This window comes from Pristis pectinata, chromosome 26 (assembly GCF_009764475.1).
Source record: "Pristis pectinata isolate sPriPec2 chromosome 26, sPriPec2.1.pri, whole genome shotgun sequence".
Classification (NCBI taxonomy): domain Eukaryota; kingdom Metazoa; phylum Chordata; class Chondrichthyes; order Rhinopristiformes; family Pristidae; genus Pristis; species Pristis pectinata.
The window spans coordinates 23,551,653-23,578,618 of NC_067430.1; the positions used below are offsets into that span (position 1 = coordinate 23,551,653).

General features: G+C 41.7%; 1 protein-coding gene across 3 annotated transcripts in view; it reads right to left on the bottom strand.

The window, feature by feature from the left end:
* The window catches only part of LOC127583534 (probable G-protein coupled receptor 153), a 78,327-nt gene that overhangs the window by 39,786 nt on the left and 11,575 nt on the right, over positions 1-26,966 (bottom strand). The window contains exons 2-3 of one of the 3 annotated variants that reach the window (XM_052039621.1): positions 6,521-6,564; positions 4,798-5,320 (exon numbers count right to left, since the gene is read on the bottom strand). In XM_052039621.1, coding sequence (XP_051895581.1) covers positions 4,798-5,183 — 386 coding nt within the window. In that variant the 5' untranslated portion in view covers positions 5,184-5,320; positions 6,521-6,564. Of the gene's footprint in view, positions 1-4,797; positions 5,321-6,520; positions 6,565-6,814; positions 6,848-26,966 lie in introns of those variants that run through there. The other 2 variants (XM_052039623.1, XM_052039622.1) reach the window with 2 other exon arrangements.

The window sequence follows — 26,966 nt, forward strand, 5'->3', positions numbered from 1 at the left end:
CAGCACCTGTGGAGAAAAGCAGGTGGTCAATGTTTTGGGTCAGGACCCTTCTTCAGGACTGAAGATAGGAAAATGGGAAGCCCAATATATAGGAGGGAAAAGCAGAGCAGTGATAGGTGGACAAAAGGGGAGAGACGGGGTGGGTACAGGGTGGTGATAGGTAGATGCAGGTAGATAGTGACAGGCAGGTGCGGGGGAGGAGAGGAGAGCAGATCCACCAGGATACGGGTCAAAGGTAAGGAGGATAGAAGGTGGACAGAAGAAAGAGCTCTCTTCTATCCCCCCTTTTTTCCTCCTTACCTTTCCTTCTTCTACCCCCCCCCCTTTTTCCTTCTTACCTTTGACCCATCCCCCGGTGGATCTGTTCTCCCCTCATCCCCCACACCCGCCTATCGTTATCTCTTACCTGCATCTACCTATCACCACCTTGTGCCCACCCCACCTCCCCTCTTTTGTCCACCTATCACTGCTCTGCTTTTCCCTCCTATATACTGGGCTTCCCCTTTTCCTATCTTCAGTCCTGAGGAAGGGTCCTGACCTGAAACGTTGACCGCCTGCTTTTCTCCACGGATGCTGCCTGGCCTGCTGAGTTCCTCCAGCATCATCGTGTTTTTCGTTTTATTTGTAACCATGATGTTTAAATATCAACTCAAATTGCCATCTGCATTAATGATTGACATAAGAACTCTGCTGCATACTAGTGCGTCCTTGTATTCTGAACACCTGACTGAAAAAGCAGAAATGTACCATGGGATATAACTGGGAAACCCAAAGAGGTCAGCAATAAGACATTGGATTTTCTGCCAGATACTCATTATTTTCTTTAATTGTCAACCTCTCTGGTATTCATTTTTCCATTGCTCAGCTGTTCCTGTGAAGGGAGTGATGGGCCTTCTCCTGAACCGCTGCAGTTTCCATTAGTGCAGCAACCTGATACAACTGACTGGCTTGCTGGCCAGCTCCCAGCCTAGTGAGGAGTCAATCATGTCCGTGCACAATGTAAAGGATGGCAGGTTTCTCTCCCTAAAGTGACACTGCTTGGGCTTTACTGGTAGCAGATTTTTATTTCCAGATTTTAAAACTGAATTAAAATTATTAGGTTACCACAGTGGGATTTAAACCATCATGATTTTAGTCAATGCCAAAAGCAAACAGACAGCTGTTTTGCATCTCTTATCTCTTTCCTGTCCATTGACATCATCAATGTCCAATCACGTCTTCGGAAGCATCAACGTGAGCGATACCTACATTTAAGAACTTTAATGTTTCGTTTATTCATGAGGCTTCTGGAGACCACAAACTCCAACTAGGTATAAGCACAGCCACAACATCTGATGCACTTGTATGGGACTGGTGATAGGGGGAGTGGGAGGGAAGGAAAGGCTTACATGTGACCCAGAGGTTGCCTCGGTAGTTTTCATAATCTACTGGAGACTTCAGGGCAAATCTGGGAGATTCCCTGTGCTGGGACACTATCAAACAAACCACCTGATAAATCAGCCATCCAAGTGATCCACAGGGATTGGAGCAGTCTCTGCTTCTGGCCAGTGGAAGGAAATGAGGCAGTCCCCATCTTTGGATGACGATTAAGAATTGGCCTCAGGCAACTTTAACTCCCTTTCAATGCTGATCCATTGTATCAGCATAAATACCTTCATGAAACACTACAGAATGCTGCTATCAGTGATATCTGAGGGAGACTTTGTCTGGACAAGAAAAAATAATGGTCAGTTTTAGGTCAGCAACCTGCCATTGGAACAGAATTTGGCCATGCACATAACAGATAATCTTATTCACAAAACAATTGCCTGTCGCTATGGAAGTGGGTTACATCCACAAAATAGCTACATTTATTTGAAGCACAAAGCAAGTACTAAAATGAGGTTACTCCCCATGGTGAAATTAAATACCATCTTTGAGAGTATTTTGGCAAATAGAATGAACAAACTTACAGTAGATGGGGAGCATTGGACAAGGACCTTGTTTACCTTTAGATCTCATTCTTTCTGCAACACATGCCCTACCAGCTTTAACACCTGCCTATAGCACAGACTGCCAGCTTAGAATGTTATCCAATGGATGACAGTCTCCTGGTATCATACTGGACAATCAGTCTAGATTCTCATGTAGGACTCAAACCTAGAGATCTAATGATACCCACACGGGGAGTTAATTATTCACAGATATCTGGGTAAAGTAACTCCATGTTCTTGAACAATAAAACAAGTAGATAGAAATTTTGATCCAGAACTTGTTATCTACATTTAGTACAGGTTAGGGTTAATGCTTGTGGACTAAGGTTTGAGAAACTTAATAGCAATTCCCACTGTTCTGCTTCCATGCTGGGAAATATAAGGAAGCAGTAAACATGCCCAGGCCATGGTGTTCTGTCTATTCCACTTGTAAAGAATGTATCTTGGGAAATGACACAAATTTGAGGAGCTGTCTACCCAGGTACATGGTACGTAGAACATTACAGCACAGTACAGGCCCTTCGGCCCACGATGTTGTGCTGACATACAGGGTACATTCCCCCTAAGCTTTCCTCCCATGAGGGAGCCTCGTGTTTATTAATTAATCCTTGCTACCATCTCAAATTATAAAAGTATGTGACCCAGTTCCAAGCCCTTAGTTCTTCTACTGTGTTGGCATTTATTATGAATGGGGGAATACATCTCTATAAAGCCTTCATGTGTATGTAGGCACCGTCTCATGTGGGAACCCAAGTGGGTCGTTCAACCTCTTGAGCTTATACAGGTAATAGTCTGCAGTGTTTAATTTGGAATATAAAGATGGCTAATACAGAAACCACAATGAGCAATAGCCATGATGGGTTTCAGATGCCCAAGGGATTAGAGGAAAGTGGTTGTGTGTACCAGGTAGACACACTTTCCCCAGTGAGATCACCTGCCCACACCTGTGGGCCTGAGCCTAGGTCTTTATTAGATCACTGAGTTAAAGCATGCATTTTAATACTTCCCTTACTCCAAATTCAAGGGCTAAACTTGCAATCAATTGATTGCTAACTCCAGCTGGGGAATGGGGTGGAGTCCTCACCAGAAGCGGGTTCCCATGACGTTTAGGGAAACAGAATTCATTGAAACCCTTACAAAAACTAAAAAAGGATGGTGGTATGGCCCTGCCTAACTTTAGATTATATTATTGGGCAATTAATATTAGATATTTAATTTTTTGGATACAAGATTCAGATGTAATTCAATGCCCCAAATGGGTAAACCTTGAGCACCAATCAGTACTTGAATTTTCATTAGTTTCTATTTTAGGAGCTTCACTCCCTTTTGCACTTACCAAATTAAGTAAACATATGATTAACCCAATTGTTAAACATACAATATGAATATGGTTTCAATTTCGTAAATTTTTTGGATTGAATAAATTTAACCTGTCAAGTCCCATTCAATCTAATTTTTTCTTTCATCCATCCAGAGTTGACTCAGCTTTTTCCATATGGAAAAGGAAGGGGACAGTATGTTTTTGTGATTTATTCATTGATAACTGTTTTTCATCTTTTGAACAATTGTCTAAAAAATACAATTTGCCTAGATCACACTTTTTTCGATATTTGCAGATTAGAAACTTTTTAAAAGCTACTATACCCTCTTTTCCGACACCTTACAAAACTGAAACTATGGAAAAAATTTTAGGTCTTAATCCTTATCAGAAGGGCTTGATAACAATAATCTATGATTTAATTATGAAAATACATCCAGAATCACTGGACAAAATTAAGAATGAATGGGAAAGCGAACTCCAGACATCTTTACCTACAGAGACTTGGAAGAAAATTCTTCATTTAGTTAATACATCTTCAATGTGTGCCAGACACTCGTTGATACAGTTTAAGGTAGTTCACAGGACCCATATGTCCAAAGATAAGCTAGCTTGTTTTTATCACCATATAAATCCTATATGTGACAGATGTAAATCAAATGTGGCTTCTTTGACACATATGTTTTGGTCCTGTCCTCTTTTGGAAAAATATTGGAAAGACATTTTTAACATTATTTCAAATGTATTGGAGATTGATTTACAACCTCACCCTATCACTGCAATTTTTGGATTACCAAGGATAGAATCTGGCCATTTATCTGCCTCCGCTAACCGTATGATTGCCTTTGTTACATTAATGGCCAAACGATCCATTTTGCTTAAATGGAAGGATCCAATACCCCCTACTACTTTTCAATGGTTCTCTCAAACTATATCATGTTTAAACTTGGAAAAAATTAGGAGTGGTACTGTTGATCCTTCGCTTAAATTTGAAGATATTTGGAGTCCATTTATTCAATATTTTCACATGATGTAGATCCCCTTTCAATAACTTTCCAACTTAGAGGAATGGAGTTGGCGACATAATATTGCTCTGTTTCTACTGAGAAATTTTAGTCCAGTCTTTTTTTTGTGTTTGTTTTTATTTGAAATTTTTCTGTTTAGCTTAGTTTGGTGTGATATATTGTTTATAATTTTTCTTATTGATTTGTTTTTTTTCTTCTTTTTATATAATAAATCTTTTTCTTTCCTTTCTTTTATATATTCATTTACTAAGAGATTGTTGGATCTACAGATTTTTTTATATTTTATTGTTCTTTATGATTATCTATGCCATGATTTTTCTCCTGATCTCTTTGTATTACATGTACAAACATTGATGTTATATATTAATCTGTATTAATTTGAAAACTAATAAAAAGATTGAAAAAGAAAAAAGAAACCCTTTGCTGCAGTCTCGGAGTATTGAACTCTTGAGTTCCATCCAAACAATGCCCCGTCCCCTACCTGTAATTGACAGGCCAGCGTACCATCCACATGCGGTGATAGGACAGAGAGGTCACAGAGAAACAAGTCACCAGGGTCAGTGTGTAGAAAGTGGAGACGAACACTTTGCACAGCCCCTCATTCCATTCGTAGTCCGAATGTTGCCTCCTGAGCTGGATGACTGAGTACATGGTGATGGGGATGGCAACGTTAAGAATGTGCGTCCCGGCCAGTGTGCAGATGAGGAACTCCAGCGGCTTCCATTTCTTCTGCTTGGCGCTGACACTCAGGATCCCCCAGGTGTTGGCCAGCAGAGACACCCCCGAACAGATCAGCCAAGCCAACGCATTGCTGTATAAGCTCTGCTCATCCGTGTTCTCACTCATGGTCGATCGTGGAGCTCCCATTGCATGGGACCTGGAGCAGATTGAGTGCAAGTGCACTGGTGAGAAGAGGCATCCTAGGATTGAATCCGTTCCAGTGAGAGGAGAGTCAGTGGGGCCTCCAGCCACTTCATGCCACACATGCGATACATCACCACCACCTGTGCAGTAGAAGAATGAAGCACTGAAGTGACAGATTTTGAATGACAGATTTAAGGGGCACACACACAATACAACACCACTCTGACACCCCAATACCACTTCCACACACCACACAACACCAACCCCACACTGACACCCCAACACCACACACAGCACAACATCAAACCCTAATGCCACACACACGAACCCCAGTTTGACACCCCAACACTACTACCATGCATACCACCATTCTGATAACTCAGCATCAAACCTCACTGACACCCCAACCCCACTCCCACGCACACCAACCCCACTGACACCTCAATACCACTCCCACATACAACACAACATCAAACCCCACTCCAACACCCCAACACCTCTCCCACACATAACACAAAACCAACTCTACTCCAACACCATACCAACCTCACTCCATCACCCCAATGCCACTCCCATACACAAGACAATACCACTCCCATCCCCACACACAGCACAACGTCTAACCCCACTCCCACACAGACCACTCCCATCCCCACACACAGCACAACGTCAAACCCCACCCCTACTTTCACACACAGCATAATCTCAAATCCCACTCAGAGACCCCAATGCAATTCCCACACACCACACAAGACCAACTCCACCCACACACCCCAACCCCACCACAAGTCACTTTGCAACCCCAAACTTTACACTTACACACCCTAATCATATTCCCACCAACACCCCCCACATATCCCGGCCCGTCCGCAAACTCAACCCCACCCAGCACAGCGTGACCTCCCACCTCCAACCTTCAGTAAGTCAAACTTCCTCTAGGCACCACAACCCCTCCCTCAACCCATACACCCCAAGAACCCCAAAAACCCCAAATTTCCCAATCCCCACACACACACCTGCCCCACAAACAGACAGTCCTCATCTGGATTCCGCACCTTCCCCCAGCACATGACTCTTACCAAAGAGACATCACAACCACCCTCCAAACCCCAGCAAGGGTCTTTCCAGCTGGTACCCCTCATGTTTTACACGGAGCGAGCCTCATGCCCACAAACTATGAGAGCTGGGATTTAATTATCTCCTCCTGCAAAGGAGGTCACCAGGGAGTCAGCCTAGACTGATGCAAAGGTCTGGCCATGCATGCTGAAGCCCTGAGTCCGGATCTGCCAGAGAGGGAAAGGAAGAGCAAACTGTGGAAAGCAAATCAGCACAGCACATACCTACTTCTGTGATAAAACACTTTCATCCTCTTCACATACCTGAACTAGGGAGGGAAAGAAACAAATTGTTATCAATGATTTCTGCAAGAGACACCCAAATGCACTGGCCGGCTGCAGAGAGCTGAACTGAGCAGTGTGGTGAAGGCAGTGCTGCTGGCTAATCCTTAAATAAAATCATAGTCACAGAGAGGCGAGGTATGGCAGTCATGTCTGGATCCTGGTCTCATGTCTCACATTCATTCAACATCACACTCGCTGGGCAGGAATTAGCCTCTCAGTTTGAAATTCTCTTACCCTTTTCACTGCCGAATGCCTGGGAATTCTGTCTCAAGCACAGGGTGGCTCACTCAATCTCCAACAGTTTGTGGAAAAGATAAAACATTAATGCAAACTGGTTCCCGCAGCAAGCGTTTCCATGGTCACATATGTGCTGAGGGTTATGCAAAACAAAGGAATACAATCCAGACTTAACTTCCTCTTCCAATAAGTACCCTGATTCCCATCTTTACCTCAACCTTTTTCTGCTTTTATCAACCCCACAGTCCCAATGTTTCGTACAGTAGATCATAGGTACATTTAGTGAAGACCCATATGCTCAAACGTAGATCAATTAATCACAGATCAGCCCTTCTAATTATCTCCTTGCATTATCCTTCATTACATACTCTCATAAAGAATGAATTGCATTTATATGGCACCTTTCACAGCCCCAGGATACTCCAAAGCATACAATCATTTAAGTACTTTGTGCACTGTGGTCACCAGCCACTTAATGCTCAGCAAGGTCCCATCAACATAAAAAAGATAATGATTTGATAAGCTTTTCCAGAAGTCTTGACTGAGAGGTAACTATTGGCCAAAAAAGAACAGATACAATTATCCTGGTCTTCTTCCAAATGGTGCCACACCCACCTGAGATAGAGGTTTAACATCTCATCAAAAGGACGGCACTTCTTGCAGTACTGTACAATCTTGGTTCTACATGGAATGACAGCCTGGAGGTTAGAACTCAGGGTTCTCAAGTGAGCCTTGTAGGAAAGCAGCACTTTTGGCAAAGCAAACTCCCACAGAAACCAATATGATAATAAATTGTTTTAGCGATGTTGTCGAGAGATACATATTGGCTCGTGAGAACTCCCCTATTCCTTGAAATAGCGCCAAGGGATATTTTCCACTATCCAGAGTGCAGACAATGTCTTGGTTTAATGAACCAACCAACAGATGGCACTGCTGCTGCACTCCCTTAACACTGCACTTTGGAGTGGCAGCCAAAACTGTTGTGCTTGGACCTCTGGGGTTGGACTTCCATTTACTTCTTTACACTCTCCTATTCTGGTAATTTACACTCTCCTACACTTCCTCCTGACACCTCTTCTTACTCCTTTTGTTTGGTGAGTGCACTCTCGTCGTTGAATTATTCACTGTTGCAAATAAATTGTCAGCATCAGTTTTATCAACTTCTTGCCCCCATTTGTGCACAGGGCTTGGTTTTCCACAGACGATCTCCAACAAGAGGGATTCTAACCACAACTCTTGACATTCCATGGTATTGCCAGCAATGAGTTCCCCCCACTATCAACATTCTGGGCATCACCATTGATCAGAAACCCAACTAAACCAAGCACATAAATAATGTGGTTACAAGGACAGGTTAGAGGCCAGGAATCCTATGGCAAATGAGTCACCTGCAGACATCCCCAAAGCCTTTCCACAGCCACAAGTCAGCAGTGTATTATAGAACAAAGAACATAGAACACTACAATGTTGTGCCGACATTTTATCCTGCTCTATCTAACCCTTCCCTCCCACATAGCCCCCTATTTTACTACCATTCATGTGTCTATCTAAGAGTCTCTTAAATGTCCCTAATGTATCTGCCCCCACAACCTCTGCAGGCAGTGCATTCCATGCACCCACCACTCTCTGTGTAAAAAACTTACCCCTGACATCCCCTTTATACCTTCCTCCAATCACCTTAAAATTATGTCCCCTCATGTTAGCCATTGTCACCCTGGGAAAAAGTCTCTGACTGTCCACTCGATCTATGCCTCTTATCATCTCGTACACCTCTATCAAGTCACCCCTCATTCTCCTCTCCAAAGAGAAAAGCCCGAGCTCACTCAACCTATCCTCATAAGATATGCTCTCCAATCCAGGCAACATCCTGGTAAATCTCCTCTGCACCCTCTCTAAAGCTTCCACATCCTTCTTACAATGAGGCGACCAGAACTGAACACAATACTCCAAGTGTGGTCTGAGCAGAGTTCTATAGAGCTGCAACATCACCTCACAGCTCTTGAACTCAATACCCCGACTAATGAAGGAATTGTTTTACTCTCCACTTGATTGAATGAATGCAGCTCCAACAACAGAAGAAACTCTTCATTGTCTGGGACAAGACAGTCCACTTGCTTGGAGTCCCATTCACCCCATTCATTCCCTCTACCACCAGCACACAGAGGCTGCACTGTGTACCAACCACAAAATGCACTCCAGTTTCTCACCCAGGCCGCTCTGACAGCACCTCCCACAACCGCCACCACCAAGAAGGAGAAGGGTTTCAGGCACGTGGAAACATCATCACCTGCAGGTTCCCCTACAAAGTTGGATACCTTGGAAGTATACTGCTGTTCCTTTGTCATCACTGGGTTTAAATCCTGGGACTCCCTGCCCAACAACAGCAGGGTCGGAGTCAGAGTCGGAGTCAATTTACCCAAGAGACTGCCACGGTTCAAGAAGGCTGCTCGTCACCAACTTCTCAATCGCAATCAGGAATGGGTAATAAATGCTGGTCTTGCCAGTGACGGTAGATTCCTGGCGAATTTAAAAGCTGATTCATAATTTACAAATGTGGATTGTTATTCCCTCACATAAATACTCAAAAGTGTAATGGATTTTAAAACAATTTTTCTCTTTTAAAGAAGTTGATGATATTTGAGCTTCTATCTTAATTTTATGCATATTTCAATATTAATTTCAAACATAAAATGTTCAAAATATGAGGAAAACTTAGACTATTTTCTTCCTGATTTGCTGTCCATGAGGACTCTTCAGTGATTGGCTGCTCAGCCAGCTGGGTATTGCTGGATGCCAGGGATCCTCTGGTATGGAACTAATGCATAACAACAACCAATGTCAGGAAAAGATAACTCCACCCCATAGAGATACCTAGATCTTTGCCTCTGTCATTTCATTGCTGAATACAAAGTCAGAGCCATGGCAACTACGTCATGGTCAGGAAAAGTACATGATAACTCATCCCCTGAGGATGTTTCAAGGTTGAAGGAACTGGGTGGTGAAGATGTATAAAAGAATTCAAAGGAAATGGGCAGAGGTTCTCTCAGAATAGATCAAATAACCATTCTCCATGTGGCTAGACTAAGATTAACCATATTTAACAGGATATTAAACACTAAATTAAGCATCCAAGGCATTCATTCCATTCATCATATCTGTGCAAACTCTTTGAAAATCTTATCCAATTCATGGCAGCCTCCTTCTCTTCCCCAACAGCACTGCATATGTTTTCTCCTTTTCAAGTAGCTATCCAATGCTCTATTCTGTTACTATTGTACATCCTTCCACCACTCTTTCAAGCAGTGCAGTCAATGTACACACTGTGTGAAGTACTAAACCATATCTCCTGCTGTCAATGTGAACTCTCATAAACAGTGAGCTAGAGACCAGCCTGGTGTTTCTAACCCACCAGAATATAATCAACTGATTAGATAAATTTTAGTTAATATGATGAGATATGTAAGAGTGCCTTAAACATCAGAGAGCAATTAATCTGCAGAGAGCAGCCTGTATGACATTACCAGGGACAGCAGGCTAATCAGAAGTGTCTCCGTCACACCATTGCTAATCATCACTCATTTCATTCTGAAAGTACTTGATCAAAGCCTCTCAAAACTGCAGCTTCCACCTGTACTCCAGAACTTGATCTTCTGCTGGCAGTATACTTGACAAGATGATGAATTGCGCCCAAGGTATTATAACATCCTCCACCCTGGTCTCCTTAAGCGCATGATGCTGAGCAACAAGCTGGGAACGATAGAGTCACTCCAAGGTCCCCTCAGACTCATTGCAGCAGACAATCCTTGAAAGTGAGACCTCTGATCAGGCGGATAAATATCTCACAGAACTGGAAGATCTCCCAATATCTCAGCCAACACTCCTCCACCAAGCACTGCTTCCATTTCTGGGTCCACAATGAATGCATAAAGGCAGCAACAACAACAACAACAACAACAATCACCAAGCTCCCAAGCATATCACTCTATCTGAAGTCCTTTCTGATCTTTCTTTGCAATGTACTAAATTGCTTTTACAAGTCCTCCCCAGATGACAAACACCTGACTTATGTACAAATCAGCATCTGGGAGGCCGGTGGGATGGATTTACTGGCTGCTGCGTGGCTGCAGACACCTTCTGCCGCCTGAGGACTTGGTTCGCTGCCGCAGGAATGGAACCTTGCCGTAACCTTGGGAGAAGCTGTATAGGTACAAAGATTTCTTTCGGCATCACATGGTGTATGACAAAATAAACAGCTTACAAAGTGCAAAAGAAGTTTGATACTGAAATTTACCAACATTATTCAGTCTCCAATACAATGGTACCCCTCAAATGCTCCTTTCACCTGTGACCCCTTAACAGACTTGATGCATATGATTTTGGGCACTTGTGCACAGATTGGGTTGACAGCCCTCTAGATCTTCAGCAATTAAACTCTCACAGATGCAACCAGCAACCCATGAGGAAGATTAATGAATTTCCTTGCAGTTACTTTAATTTTTCATTATACAAATACTGCAGCTAGGAAGTTTGAGCTGATTGGATAATTTTTGATGGTCAAGCGATTCACTGTTAGCATTGATCAAGCTGAGTGACTGAAGGACAGGAGCCACTGGGGTTAGTGAAAGTTGGTGGGGCGGTGGGGGATCAGTGACAATCGAGCTGGTTGTCCGTCATGGGATGAAAGATTCCAGGATATATCCAGTTAGAGTTGGTGACTTGGCAGTGAGATGTTGACTGAGCCAGAATTTCTTCTTGCTTTTTTGCTCTTCAGCAAAATAAAGCCAAAAAAGGTCCCAGCTTGTGACAGGAGTTGTATTAAAGTGTTATCGTGAAAGTACTTGGTGGAAATATTGGTCCTGCTGTCTTATTTTCTTTCCTTGTGGGGAAGATCCTTCCTTCCAACCAGTAATGATCTTCACTAGCACAGTTCAAAGCACTTTCCCATGATGATGAGGGGAAGCCACAAAATACCATCAATCAGTGTTGCAGTATGCTGCAGTATCCCAATGGCCCTCACCCAAGACATGGGCTGGGATCACAGACTGCAGTGTAGGCAAGTCATCAATCATTTAAGACCAAGAATCCTAGTCAATCCAATTTCTCATACAGTAGTTCGTGACTTATGAAGGGGAGATTAACAAGAATAGAAATGAACAAGAACCGTAATAACTTCATCAAACTGATTATAACAGTTTAATGATAGTAATATTATATTTTAAATAAGAAATCAATGAAACAGGCCATCCAGTGTCAAGCCATCATTAACACAGTAATTACCTTAAGCAATTATCTAATACAAATGGATTGGTATTTAAATACACGGGCATAAGATCAAAACCTCAGCTCACTACTTATGGGTCAAGAGCATAGTTTAGTTGTGTTGGGGAGTACTGTGCCTCACTTTGGGGGGGCAGAAGTACTGCACTTGGTCTGTGTTATTCCAAAGCACTTTAAAACTAATGGAATACCATTGTAATGCAACAAACACAGCAGCCAAGTTATGCATGAAAACTCCCACAAAATCCTAAATGGCAATGACCAAATAAATTTGATTTTGTGGAATTGTTTGAAGGATAAATATTAGCCAGCATCTTAGTAATAGTTCCCTTGTTCTTTATCAGAATAGTTACTACTGGATATTTTACATTCAATTAAGAGTGTGCCTCATTTGGTAGACCAGAAGGTTATGGGTTCAAATCTTGCTCCTGTGCCAAATGTTCTGACATCTAGGCCGAGACTTCGGTGCAGTCCATATTGAAGGTCCCTCCTTTTAGATGAGATATTAAGCTCAGGCCCTCTCTTAATTGAATGTAAAATATCCTGTAGTAACTATTCTGATAAAAGAACAAGGGAGCCATTACTAAGATGCTGGCTAATATTTATCCTTCAAACAATACCACAAAATCAGATTTATTTGGTCATTGTCATTTAGGATTTTGTGGGAGTGTTCTCTGCACAATTTGGCTGCTGTGTTTGCTGGATTACAATGATATTCCATTCGTTTAAAGTGCTTTGGAATACCATGGTGTTAATAAGGGAGCAACACAAATATAATCTTTATACACAGCATCTCCAGTTTCCCATGGCCAAAGTAATGTTTCTCATATTGTCCTAAGACACAGAAGGAGACCATTCAGCCCACTGAATTAATGCAGGATCATAAAGCAACCTCTTTCCTCCACAGCCCATTCTCTCACAATTGCCTGTTAACACCCCCCTGATTTTCCCACCAGCTACCCACGTACAGTCAACAAATCTCTAAAATATGAGAGGAAACTCAGAGGAGTTCATGTGGTCACATGGAAAATGTGTAAACTCCACACAGACAGCACCAGAGATCAGAATCAATCAGGGTTGCTGCTTGACAAGCTGATTATCACTGTGCTGCCCCATCTAAAATGACAAGAAGCTCTGACCTTTGGAACTCTCTTCACAGATGCTGCCTGATTTGCTGAAGATTTCCAGCATTTTGTTTTTTTTATTTTTCCAGTGATTCTGCTTTTGCTTTTTGTGAGAAGGTGGCGTGCTGTTTGCTGCCTTCTCCAGAGGTGGTGTTGCGTTCCTCCTCGGCCTCTTTCTACAAGTGAAGCTCAGAGATGTACCTTCAACATGGAGGCTGCAGTAATCCCACACCCACAACTTTGGCCTGCCTCAGCAGGTCCTTTAAAAGTAATCAGTGCTTGTACTCAACCCAGAGAGAGGCAGTGGATTACAAACGGGTTTCAAACAGAACTCCAGAAAGCAGCCTGTTTATGAGAGGGCCTATTCATTTTAATGGCTTGTAATCCTGGTTAGGAGAAGCTGAGTAAAATACAGAGGTTATTGCTACTTCACCCAAGCTATTCTTTCAACTCTGGCCTTCAGTGTGACAAACAGAGTAGCCCCATCCCATCCCTGCCTCCAAAAGGGATTCCCTGAGCAGAAGCTGTCCTTTTCTCTGTGGCAACACTGTGAGGGTGAAATTTGTCTTGGAAGAGGTCATCATTGAAGGTGGTGTTATGCCCTTATCCCTTCCCTCTCCTTCCCCACTTCTCAACATGATACTCTTTCCCAGATCCAATGGAAATTTGCAACCAACTTTACTTTAGCTGCTGGAACAACTCAGTTGAGATGCTAATGTACATGATCTTGACAGATGGAATTGCGATTTCTCAATCAAGTGTGAAACCCAGGCTTAGGGACTTATGCAAAGGATGCTACAGTTTCATAACTGTGCCATCTCACCTACCAATGTGTAAAGGCTGCAAACAGCTCTGTTTACTTGTTTACTTCGAAGGAAATGGTTTCAAACGAAGGATGGCTCACAGCACTAAAACACAGTCCTGGCTGCAAGTCTTCTGGCATCTGAGCCAGAATCTCCTTGAGGGAAATGGAGCTTGTGTCACTGTGGTTGCCACATCTCATCTTGAAGATCTTTGAGAGAGGAAACTCAATTGCTTTATTTAAAAGAGCTATTATCTGCCAATATACTATTGTAATCAACTTACTCAAAATTAGTTACTAACTCCTTGTTGACTGATCTCGTTTATTTGATTTGGTGGTGTGCTATTTCTCTTTTTCCCTTCTTAATGTTATTCCACCCATAAATAAATTTATCTCGATAGTTTAGCCTGTATGTAATGCACGTGTTCACCTCCCAAGAAAGATGTGGCAGACAACCCACACATTATTGAGGGAAATCTATCACATTTCAAGACTAATTGTAAATATGTCTGTGCATTAACTTACAATGGCTAAAAATGAAGACATGTGTTTCAGAGTATTACAGAGACTACGTACGGAACTCACGTCAGTTGTGAGTGTGAATAAAACCATTGGGAAAAAGTCATGAACCCTAACAAAATGAAAGAAAACTGAAAATGCTTAAAACCGACTTAAAATCAGTAGTTTTTCAAGATTTGTCCCAGGAATTAGACAGAGAAATGCACAGTTCACTTTTCTAATCCATGACCTTCAATAACAATAACTTATTTTTACACTACATCTTTAATCTCCCAAGGGCTTTAAAGAATTACAATCACATAAAACCTGATTGCTAAATGTCATCAGACATAGTTTGCAAGTGAAAACTGAAAAATAAGCAAACATTTCCAAAATCTGCAACTTCTAATTCCTGCAAGGGCAAGGGCAGCTGGCAATGGGAACGTTACCACTCCAAGTTCCCCTCCAAGTCCTGCGTCATTCTCATTGGAAATATGTCAACACTGCAGCATTGCTGTGCACTCATTCCTGAGACTGCCTACTCTTCACCACCATTACCTGCATGGACAGTAGTGATTGAAGAAAGCGGTTCACCACTACCCACCATCTCAAAGACACTAAGGGGAGATAATATATGTTGCCCTTGCCAGCGATGCCAATGTCTCCTGAATAAATAACTTTAAAGGATCCTTTAATAAACTGGGGGGCTGAGAAATAGATAATTAGAGAGGAAAATAAAGAGATTATGCAAATTACACAATAGAAAACTGGTAGATGAAACAGAAAAAGACTGACTTAAAGGTGCCTCTTATCATGCGATGGGTGGCACGGTAGTGTAGCGGTTAGCATAACGCTATTACAATGCCAGCGACCCAGGTTCAATTCCGCCGCTGTCTGTCAGGAGTTTATACGTTCTCCCCGTGTCTATGTGGGTTTCCTCCAGGTGCTCCGGTTTCTTCCCTAGGAGTTGTGGGCATGCTGTGCTGGCGCCAGAAGAGTGGGACATTCTCAGGACATTCTCAGTAACGCAAAAAGACGCATTTCACTGTGTGTTTTGATGTACATGTGACTAATAAATAAATAGATAAATAAATATCTCCAGGGATCCATGCATGGTACCGACCGCACACATTAAAAGCAACAGTTCTGGGGAGGGTAGTTTCTAATTAAATTTTTATACTTGGTCCAGAGATATAAAATAACCCCCAAGTTCTTGAAGTTGCACATTGAATCAGAATCTGAATCAGAGTTATTATCACTGACTTATATGATGTGAAATTTGTTGGTTTGCGGCAATGCAAAGACATAGGATGCTTCATACACACTACTGTAAAGTTGGTTTAAGTGACTTTTTTTCCCCCAGAGTTGTTCATTTACAATGCTCTTATAAACATTATTATAAACATTATAAACATCAGGCTTATTGAGAATGTAAGGAGGCATGGGATCCAAGGGGACATTACATTGTGGATCCAGAACTGGCTGGCCCACAGAAGGCAAAGAGAGGTTGTTGAAGGATCATATTCTGCATGGAGGTCAGTGACCAGTGGTGTGCCTCAGGGATCTGTTCTGGGACCCTTACTCTTTGTGATATTTATAAACGACCTGGATGAGGAAGTGGAGGGATGGGTTAGTAAGTTTGCAAATGACAAAGGTTGGAGGTGTTGTGGATAGCATGGAGGGCTGTCAGAGGTTACAGCGGGACATAGATAGGATGCAAAGCTGGGCTGAGAAGTGGCAGATGGAGTTCAACCCAGATAAGTGTGAAGTGGTTCATTTTGGTAGGTCAAATATGATGGCAGAGTATAGTATTAATGGTAGGACTCTTGGCAGTGTGGAGGATCAGAGGGATCTTGAGGTCTGAGTCCACAGGACGCTCAAAGCAGCTGCACAGATTGACTCTGTGGTTAAGAAGGTATACGGTGTATTGTCTTTCATCAATTGTGGAATTGAATTTAGGAGCCGAGAGGTAATGTTGCAGCTATATAGGACCCTGGTCAGACCCCACTTTGAGTAGTGTGCTCAGTTCCGGTCACCTCGCTACAGGAAGGATGTGGAAGCCATAGAAAGGGTGCAGAGGAGATTTACAAGGATGCTGCCTGGCATGCGGAGCATGCCTTATGAAAGCAGGATGAGGGAACTCGGCCTTTTCTCCTTGGAGTGACGAAGGATGAGGGGGGACCTAATCGAGGTGTTTAAGATGATGAGAGGCATTGATCAGGTAGATAGTCAGAGGCTTTTTCCCAGGGCTGAAATGGTTGCCACAAGAGGACATAGGTTTAAGGTGCTGGGGAGTAGGTATAGAGGAGATGTCAGGGGTAAGTTTTTTATTCAGAGAGTGGTGAGTGCGTGGAATGGGCTGCCAGCAATGGTGGTGGAGGCGGATATGATAGGGTCTTTTAAGAGACTTTTGGATAGGTACATGGAGCTGAGAAAAATAGAGGGTTATGGGTAAGCCTAGTAATTTCTAAGGTAGGGACATGTTCGGCACAGTTTTGTGGGTCGAAGGGCTTGAATTGTGCTGTAGGTTTTCTATGTTTCTATTATTTGCATTAAAAAATTATATATCAAGTATGGTAATTATACATAGCTCATTGGTAATGGTGGTGAGGTGTCGGCAGTCTCAGGAATGAGTGCACAGCAATGCTGCAGTGTTGTCATATTTCCAATGAGAATGACGCAGGATTTGGAGGGGAACTTGGAGTGGTAACGTTCCCATTGCCAGCTGCCCTTCCAGGAATTAGAAGTTGCAGATTTTGGAAGTGCTTGCTTATTTTTCCAGTTTTTATTTGCAAACTATATCTGATGATTTCCAGCAATCAAACTTTGTGCGATTTTAATTCTTGGGAGGTTAAATATGTAATGTAAAAGTAAGTTATTATTATTAAGGATGGTAGATTTCCAATTTGAACTGAGCCTTTCTGTCTAGTTGCTGAGACATATCTTGTAGAACTGCTAATTTTGTGAGAGATTTAAGTATTTTCAGTTTTCTTTCTTTTTGTTAGGGTTCGGGTCTTTTTGCCAACTGTTGTATTCACATTTACAGCTGATGTGAGTTCTGTTAGCAGTTTCTTCAATAACCTGAAACCCTTGTCTTCATTCTCAGCCAAAGTAAGTTATGTACAGACATATTTGCAATTAGTCTTGAAATGTGACAGATCTTTCTCAATAATGAATGGAATGCTGCCACAATTTTCTCAGAAGGTGAACACATGCATTACTTATAGGCTAAACTACAGGGACAAATATATGTTTTCAACAGTTCTCAGCAAAGTAAGTCTTTCCTACAGAAAACAGACCTAATGCAAACGTGTTTGCTGTGGTGAGCTCATTCACGTTGCGAAAAGAACAGGTCGTTCAACAGGAATCGGTTGCAGCTTTCTCACCTCCAGATATTGATTGGGTAAATGCAATGCTCCTTAAGGCAGATTAAAGAGAATGGAAGAGCCCCCGTCAATCTTAGCTAAATTGGTAGCTGGGATGGTAAAGTATGATGCAGAGGGGTAGGGACTGTCCGGGGACGTGTGTCCTGACCCCTGCTGGGAAGTGATGCCTGTGGGCATCAGGTGAGGACAGGATTGGATTTGGCTGTGATCCTTCCTTCTCCCAGTCGTTATTGTCTGGGCTCACTAGAGCACTTCCTCCACCCAGGGAATCACGTCCAGCACCAAAGGAGCAGCAAACAAGCATAGGGTAAAATGAAACAGATATGTACAATGTTTTGCAAATATACAGCAAATTTTATCCATAAATTCCCGTGAAGATTTAACATATCTGACTGCTGATCATCAAGTTGTTTAATTACCATGGATTTAATTAAGGACCCTCACCACCCAGGACATGCCCTCTTCACGTTACTACCATCAGGGAGAAGGTACAGGAGCCTGAAGACTCACACTCAATGTTTCAGGAACAGCTTCTTCCCCTCCACCATCAGATTTCTGAACAGTCCATGAACCCATGAACACTACCTCGTTATTCCTCTTTTGCACTATTTATTTATTTTTGTAACTTATAGTAATTTTTGTGTCTTTATGTCTTGCACTGTACTGCTGCCACAAAACAACAAATTTCACAACATATGTCAGTGATAATAAACCTGATTCTGATTTTAAAAAAATAAAATGTTTAACAACTTTGTTTAATGTAAATGTCAGCTTGACTGAGTCAGTAGCTCATCTGTTTGAATTAGAAGCTTGAGAATTCAATTCTCATTTTAGAATTCAGTTTCTGACCAATGTGCAGAATTGAGGGAGTAATGTATTGTGGGACATGCCACCATTTGGATGAGACCAAGATAAACCAAGTCCTTCCCGACTTGGTCAGGCCAAAATTAAAGATCCGGTTAGACCATTCATAGGTCACAGCTGCTCACTGTGCCCGCCTGCCCAAGACAAATTTTAAAACTGTTCAGTCATTAATTCACTGTTTGTTGAACCTTGCTGTGTGAAGAACTGGTTGCAGTATTGGTCCAAGCAACAACAGTGAATCAATTGGTTGCCAAGCACTTTGGATTGTCGAGAGAATGTGATAGATACAGCAACTTCTTCCTTCACTTTTTAAATATTTCATGGGGACATGAATATTGACAACACTGCACATAAATATGTCCAGGATCTCCAATTCAACAAAGCAGAAAAAGTAAAAATTCAGGATTGCATTTACTGCTTTGGTTGCTATTTTTAAAATAAACTATTTTTACTCCACAGTTGCCCAGACACTGGGTGAAATGTTGGTTTACAGTGATAGCACATTGGCAGATGGTGTCTCTGAGTGGGTACTTCCATTGTGCCCAGTCTCAATCTCTGAAATGCGGAAATGCCAAGCTAAAATAAAAGAGTCATTGGCAGCTAACTCCTACATGCCTTCTGGTGGCTGGCATAGAGGAATCAAAGACCTCAGAAGCATAACAAGAGAGGCCATGTAGCCTTTCATGCATGTTCCATCACTGAATCAGATCGCGGCTGTCTGTTCCTCAGTTCAGCTTGCTTTCTTTGCTCCAACAGAAATGACCACAGGGAACCCCAATTATTGTCCTTTCGATGAAGTAGCCAGTTTTTGAGCCAGTTGTCTAAATGTTCTCAAAATGTGAACCAGATGTTGCAGGGTCACTTTACAAAGGCATTGTGCCCTGCGGGGAGCCATGGCCATTGCAACAACACCTTGGGAAATCCAAGAGTGTTCTGTGTGACCTCGTGGGAATCCCCTACTGTCGTTGGCTTGATTCTCCCACATGATCAGACTGTGTGGAATCACAAGTCTGTGTGGTGTCTGACACTGAACTTACACTTAGAGAAAAATATTGGAGAAGTTAAATCAGAATAAAGCATCAAAAGAAAACTTTATTTCTTTGATCAGTTACCTGCATATTACACATCAAGAATCTTGGTGCCTGGGTTAAAACAGTTGTTTTCACATTAAAGTGTCTGTGCAATATTAACCAATCATTGTTGAGATCCACTCCAAAATCAGTCAGATGGTCTAAAACCAAACAAGGGACAATTTTAGTTTCACACTGTGTTGTACCTGTGCCACACTTAACTACAGCAATACTCAGAGCAGTCACAAGGGGTTGAATGGAAAAAGACTCCACGTTCTCCTATACAATGAGCAAATAAAACCCTCACCAAAACTACTGAACCCAGGATAATGGAATTTCCTGTAAGCTGCTCACTGTGTTTTCTTTGAACTGCTATTTTTAATGGCTGGTTTCCAATTGTAGGGAATATGCAAACTCTCCCGAGTCCATATTTGTCTTTTTAATACTGAATTTCATACTGTTATTCACAAGCAGCCTGCATTATTCAACTGACTGTGCACAGCCTCAGAGAGGCAGTGTTCATGAGCTTTTCATAATCACCATTAATAAACCCCTCAAGTCATCATATGCAGTTAGATCATCACTATTCCTCCCCACCATATCATCACCTCACACACTCTTAAATGTCATTCCAAGTTGCAAAGACAATAGATTCTCTAAATTAGTCACGCCACAGATAACAAATCCAATCAAGTTCAAATCATAACTCCCATGATTCATTATCTCTTTCAACTAAACGTATCTTGGGTTGTGCCTTTTATTTTGCTTTGGAAATAAAAGTCGAACAGTCAGAAGCTTGTTGATTTTCTATTTCCTCGCTGGCTATTTCCCTCCAGTTTTTAATTCCACTTATAGGTTTGGAATCATTTATCTGCCTGTTAAGTATTGGACTCAGAAGGATTATGGTGATGAATGGCTGGCACTGAGCTCGGATCATGATACCATGCAGATAGTAAGAAAACAAGAGATCCTGCATTTCTATAGTGCTTTTCATGACCACCCGAAGCCCTTCACAACTAATGAAATATATTTTTTCATAACTCCAGTTGTAATTCAGGAAACACAACAGCCAAGTACAACAAGATTCCAGGAAGCAGTAAAGTGATAAAATGACCAGATAACATTTTAGTGAGTTTACCTGAGGGACAGGTATTGCCCGGGACACTGGGGAGACCTCCCCTACTGTTCTTCAAGGTGGCACAATGAGGCCTTTTATGTTCTGTTCCATTTTCTCGCATGTACACATCTAATCTTTTTAAAAGCTACCTCAATCATTCCTGCTCCATGTGCTACCCACTATCTAAGTAAAAGAACTTCCTCCTTAGTTCTCTGTTCTATTAACTTGCAGCTGTGCTGAATTTATGGCCCACAGTTTTGGACTTGCTATAAATGTGAACATGCTCTCCACATTCTAGCCAAGCTATTCTGTCAGGTCACCATCAAGTCCTCAATTTTCTAAAGTGTTAAGTCCCAACATGTTCAATCTTTCCCAACAAGCTTAACTTTAAGTTAAAATGATTGGACTGTGGCTTAGGAGGAACACAAGGGGAAGGTTCAGAGGATATAGTGCTTACACAGAGGCCGCTGAACATGCACTGTGATGTCAAACAGTTGTGTGACATCACCAGCACAAAATTTTACCAAGCATACAAGATGTGTGCAAACAGGGAGGTAGATCTTCACTGGAAAGCTGAGGCCTGCTCTGGCTTTTTTTTCCGTATTTCATCCTACCTGGGCTGGTGCCAGAGTCTGAGGCATCTGTCATCATCCAGCCAGTGCCATCTCTGACTTTCCATCATTACTGAAGACAGATGAACAGTTAGGACTTTATTCCTTGGAGCATAGAAGAATGAGGGGAGATTTGATAGAGGTTTACAAAATTATGAGGGGTATAGACAGAGTAAATGCGAGCAGGCTCTTTCCACCTAGATTAGGAGAGATAAGTATGAGAGGACATGGCTTTAGGGTGAAAGGGGAAAGGTTTAGGGGGAACTTCTTCGCTCAGAGTGGTGGGAGTGTGGAACGAGCTGCCATCTGACATGGTAAATGCGGGCTGACTCTTAAGTTTTAAGAATAAATTGGATAGATAAATGGACGGGAGAGGTCTGGAGGGTTATGGACTGGGTGCAGGTCAATGAGACTAGTGGAATAAAGTTTTGGCATAGACTAGAAGGGCCGAATGGCCTGTTTTCTGTGCTGTAGTGTTCTATGGTTCTATCAGGCGTAGGTCAGAGAAAACCACTGGGAAGCTATTGGCTTTTCCTTTCCAGTACAATTTTCACACTTGATATCTGGTATCAAAAGTGTGAGTTTATTTTATTATTTATTCGGTTTTTGGGATTTTGTGCCACTGGCAAAGACAGCATTTATTGCCCATCTCTAAGTGCCCTCAAGATGGTGCAGCAGACCTTCTGGTGAAGGTACTCCCACAATGCTATTGGGTAGGGAATTACAATGAAGGAGCTAATGCAGACTAGACACAAGACCTTTATATAACTTGGGACGTAGACAGATGAATGATGGACACCTGTATCCATTATCAGCATACCCCCCCACCCCACCTCCAGCTGGTCAACACCTGCATCTACTCCATCAGCTGCATCCTCATCCCCATCATCCACAATGGTCATCTCTCCAGCCCTCAGCGATCCTCCCTTTGACCGCATACCCCCCAAACCAAGCCACCCCCTCTCTGCCCCACCTCCCAGTGATCCCAGAAATCACGGTGGAATATCTGAGCCTCCCTTCAACCAACGCTGCCTCAGGCCATAACTTGGATATCCCTACTCTAAGATGGTAATCAGCTTTTTCTTGCCTCTTACCCAGGAAATGAGAGTGTGCACTTTGATAAACGTCCCTGAATTGACAACAGCAGGGTGGACTTTTTCTGCTGTTATGCACAATGCCAAAGAAAGGTTGGTGGTTTGCATTGGCTTTCAAAACATTCTGCAGAGATTGGAAGTGGAATAACCGGACCAGGACACCCTGAGGGGAGCAAAGTCCACTCACTACTTGTGAGGGTCAGAAGCCATTCCATGGGTCTTAGGATGTTTCATAAAATAACTTATTTTTGGAATGCATTCAGTTTTCTCTGATGGTTATAAAACACAATAAGTACATAACTGTATCCACATTTTTCCCCATGAAATGGACTCTATGGAACTAAATTCTAAGAAGCTATCTATCGACAGCAATGGATTCAGATGTCCATCATCCATCCAACCACTTCTCAATTTAACATAATGGTCTTGTGTCTACTCTGCATTGCCTCCTTTATTGTTGTCGACTCCCTACAAAGAAACATTGTGGGAGTACCTTCAACAGAAAATCTGCTGCACTTAAAGGCAATAGATGCTGCCCTTGCCAGCGGTGTCCAAATCCCAAAAATTGAATAAAAATTTCTTAAAACACACTTTTGATTAGAGATAACTTGTGTAAAAATTATGAAGGAGAGAGAAAGCTGATTGTTTCCCAGTGGTTTCTTTTGACCTTGAGGTGGAAATTAATAGCACTTGCAATTTGCAGATTCGTTCACCTTTAGCTATTAACTTGGAGCTGTACTCAAGATGTGCCCATTTACAGCAATTAGAACGTGGTTGATTAAAGAGATAGATCAGATTAAGCACAGCATCAAATACATTTTTCATCTACACATTGTTGGACCCAGGCCACAGTCCATATTCACTGCCCCTGTCCATCCGCTCTTACTTTTCCAGATGTAGAAGGTCGGATGAGTCAACCTTCCACACTCAAGAGGCATCCAAGAGTGAGTTGTCCTAAGGCACCGTATCCTGAGGCTCAGACAGCTCACTGGCTAATGGCCAGAGACATTTGAAAACTATTCAAATAAATGTGAATATCTAAAAAAAATTATGAAAAGGTACAAAAATGAATTAAATCACATTAAATATAACGAATATTTAAAATAATTAAAATAAAGTTAACAAAATAAGCCAAGCATATGCCTGGACTTGTGTTTGTCTGTAAGCCCTCCCTGGGTTAAGCTGAGGGCCAGCTGCAAAGTACATCTGGACCATCTCTTCAACACGCTCCACTGCAGGACAGTCAAGTATGTGGCATCTGACCTCCAGCTTCCCTTGGAAGTCCAAGATGTGCTGTGAATGCTAATGACTAATGGTTTCCTCTAGAACCACCAGTCAGCACAATTCGACCCCTTATCTTACAATTCCAATTATTGTAAAGTAGCCAGTGGTATTAAAATATTGAAGGTCATCCTATTAATAACAGCATCTCAATGCAAGACATGGCCCCATAATCCTAAAATACTGATGGGCATCTCATTAATGGTAAGCAAGAAGACAGATATTTGCGTACTAAGACAAAAGTCAAACACTGTGCAGGGTAGGAACCTGAAACAAAACCAGAAGAAGTTGGGTACATTCAACAGTTCAGGCAGTATCTGTGGAGAGAACAGGAGAGTTAAGTACTTAGGTCTACCGCCTTTCATCAGAACTAGGAATCAGGTTGAATGAAAAATCATTTACACTGTTTTCCTTTCTCTATACATGCTGCCTGCCCTGTTGAGTGTCTCCAGCATTTTCTGGTTTTGTTACCACTGCACTAAGAGACTATGGTGTATCTCATTCATAACAGCATCTCAATGGAACAAAGTCCTCCTAATGCTAAAGTACTGAAGGGCATCTCTTTGATGGCATTGAATGAAGTACACAAAAAGCACAAGGCAACAGATCTATTTTTAGTCAACTGAAAAGAATGTGGCTAATCTAATCTTCGGTGTCAGAGGTTTGTTGCAAACCCCGCTACATTATATTAACGAGTCAGTACTTTCTGAAAAAAATTTCTTGATTTAAAACAAAGAAAATCAAGAGGAATTATAAAACAATCTTAAAAGAATACCAGCACCGAAAGATGAGGAGAGGGAGAAGCAAGTAAATTAAGGGAGATTCATGCATCTACCTTTAAGCAAAATGATGATTGATGTAACACGATTACAGAGAGATACAGAGTAATTCTAATTAGCTGCAGCAGGACTGTGTGCTGGCTGTTCCTTTAATCCAATATTGTTTATTGTTCAGAGATCCGTGTTCTGGTAGAGAAAACACTTTCAATCTCTCACGGTTCGTTGGAGCAAGTAAAAATGAACACGTATATTCAGAGGTAAAATGGAAAATGCCAATGAAATTCTGAATTGCTTACCAGGATTGCTACCATAAAAGCTGTCTTTGGTCATCTGTTCTAATACTTCCTTAAATGGCATTGCTTCAAATGTTGATAGATAATGCAAGTGTCAAATGCCTTGGGACTATTAAGAGGTGAAAAGGTACTACATATTAAGCCTCTTTCTTGATTCTAAAGATTTCGCACTTGTCTTCTTTTCTAACGGTGTAGACTTTTCACTGGTCCTCAGACCCTGCCTGTCCCAGGAATGTCAGCTCATTCTGAATGACAGTGTAGGTTAAAGGGAGATTTAATAAAGCTTGTTCTAAATTAGGAACGGTTTTGAAAAGAGTAAGGAAAACATTTCTGCTGTCAGCAAGATAATCAGAGGACACAAATAAAAGATAATTGAAAAAAAAGGAAAATCGACGGTTCTAACTAAGAGAATTGGTAGTGGAAGCAGATTGACACCTAGTTTTCAGAAGGGAATTGAATAGATACTGAAGAAGGAAAGATTTATAGGGCAATGGAGAAGAATGGGGGGAGGAAGATTGACTCGACAGTAGCTTTAAAGATCCTGCAGGTGATGAAAGACTTTCTGCAATGTTCAATGCTAACACTATGCTAGCACTAACGCAATGCTAAAACTAACACTAATACAATGCTAAAACTAATACTAAATGTACATCCGTTATAATAAATGTGCAGTGTTCTCTGCTTCTGAAATTCAGTTCCATTGAAGGTAATGTTTTGACATCATTATCTTGCTGCACGACTGAGGTGACACTAAGGTGTTTGAGGTGGTTAATTTTCATTTGAAATGGTCAACTATGACTATAAAAAAAAATCCAGGTTAACTAGCATGGTACTGTTCCTGAAGATGTGACCTAATCTCTAAAACATTTGACCTCCCTGAATGTCTGCATGCACGCCTTCCCAAAAGGACTGCTGAATCGTTAGCAGAAATACTCCATGAGGTTTCATCTTTTAAGGAAATGGTCACTCCTTCAGATTAGTCTTAGCATTAAAGTGAGTTTTTATTGGAGGGGATGCAACCTGATTCGTTCCTTCAACCTTTGGAGCCACCGCAGCTTAGCAACGAAATATCTCTGGGGATGTTCAGATCATCAAATTGAGTAGCTATGGTTTTAGATACTAACACCCAAGGACTGACATAATTCCCTGAACAGGACCTATGTCCTCTGACACATTCTCCAGCTGAATAACTCGATTGACAGTTCAGTCAAAGTGGAAGTTATTCATGTCAGCTTTTTGCAAGAGGTAATAGGATTCTCATGCAACCAGAGTGAAAGTAAAGAATAAAGAGAGAGGAATCAGAATAGACACATTAGAATGTGACAGTCCGAACCAATCTCAAGCTGAAACCTTTTACCATAAATATCTAATCTATATGATTAATTATCCTTAGTATTAATTATGATTGTATACATGTGCTTCTTGGTACTAGTTAATTCCAAAGAAAGTTATTAAATATTTTTGAAACATTAAGTGCTTGCCCAATAGCTTATAAAGATCATGTAATAACTTATAATAACATGCAAAAGATTTTTTGGAATTATTTGAAGAGCAAGGAAGATTTATTCTTTTACCAACAGCAGTAATATAGAGTAATGTGGTGATTATCTCATTGCTGTTTGCACAGCTTGGCTGCGTTTGTTACTACATTTCCTATGACAATATTGACAATACCTTGACTATAAAATGTTTTAGGGTGTCCAGAGTCACAAAAGATACTACCTAGATACAAGCCTTTCTATCTTATTTCCCCAAATTTCCACCTCTTTGTGGTGTCTTCCTCTTCTGCTGCTGAGCTATATTTCAGAGCTGCCAGCGAAAGGGAAGAAATTATAAAACATCAGGCTTGAAACCATTTCTGTGGGCCCACAGACAGGTCAAGAAACTTAAATAAAAGCAGGACAGTATATAATTAAGCTTAGGTAATGAATTCAACTGGGTTAAATTCCAATG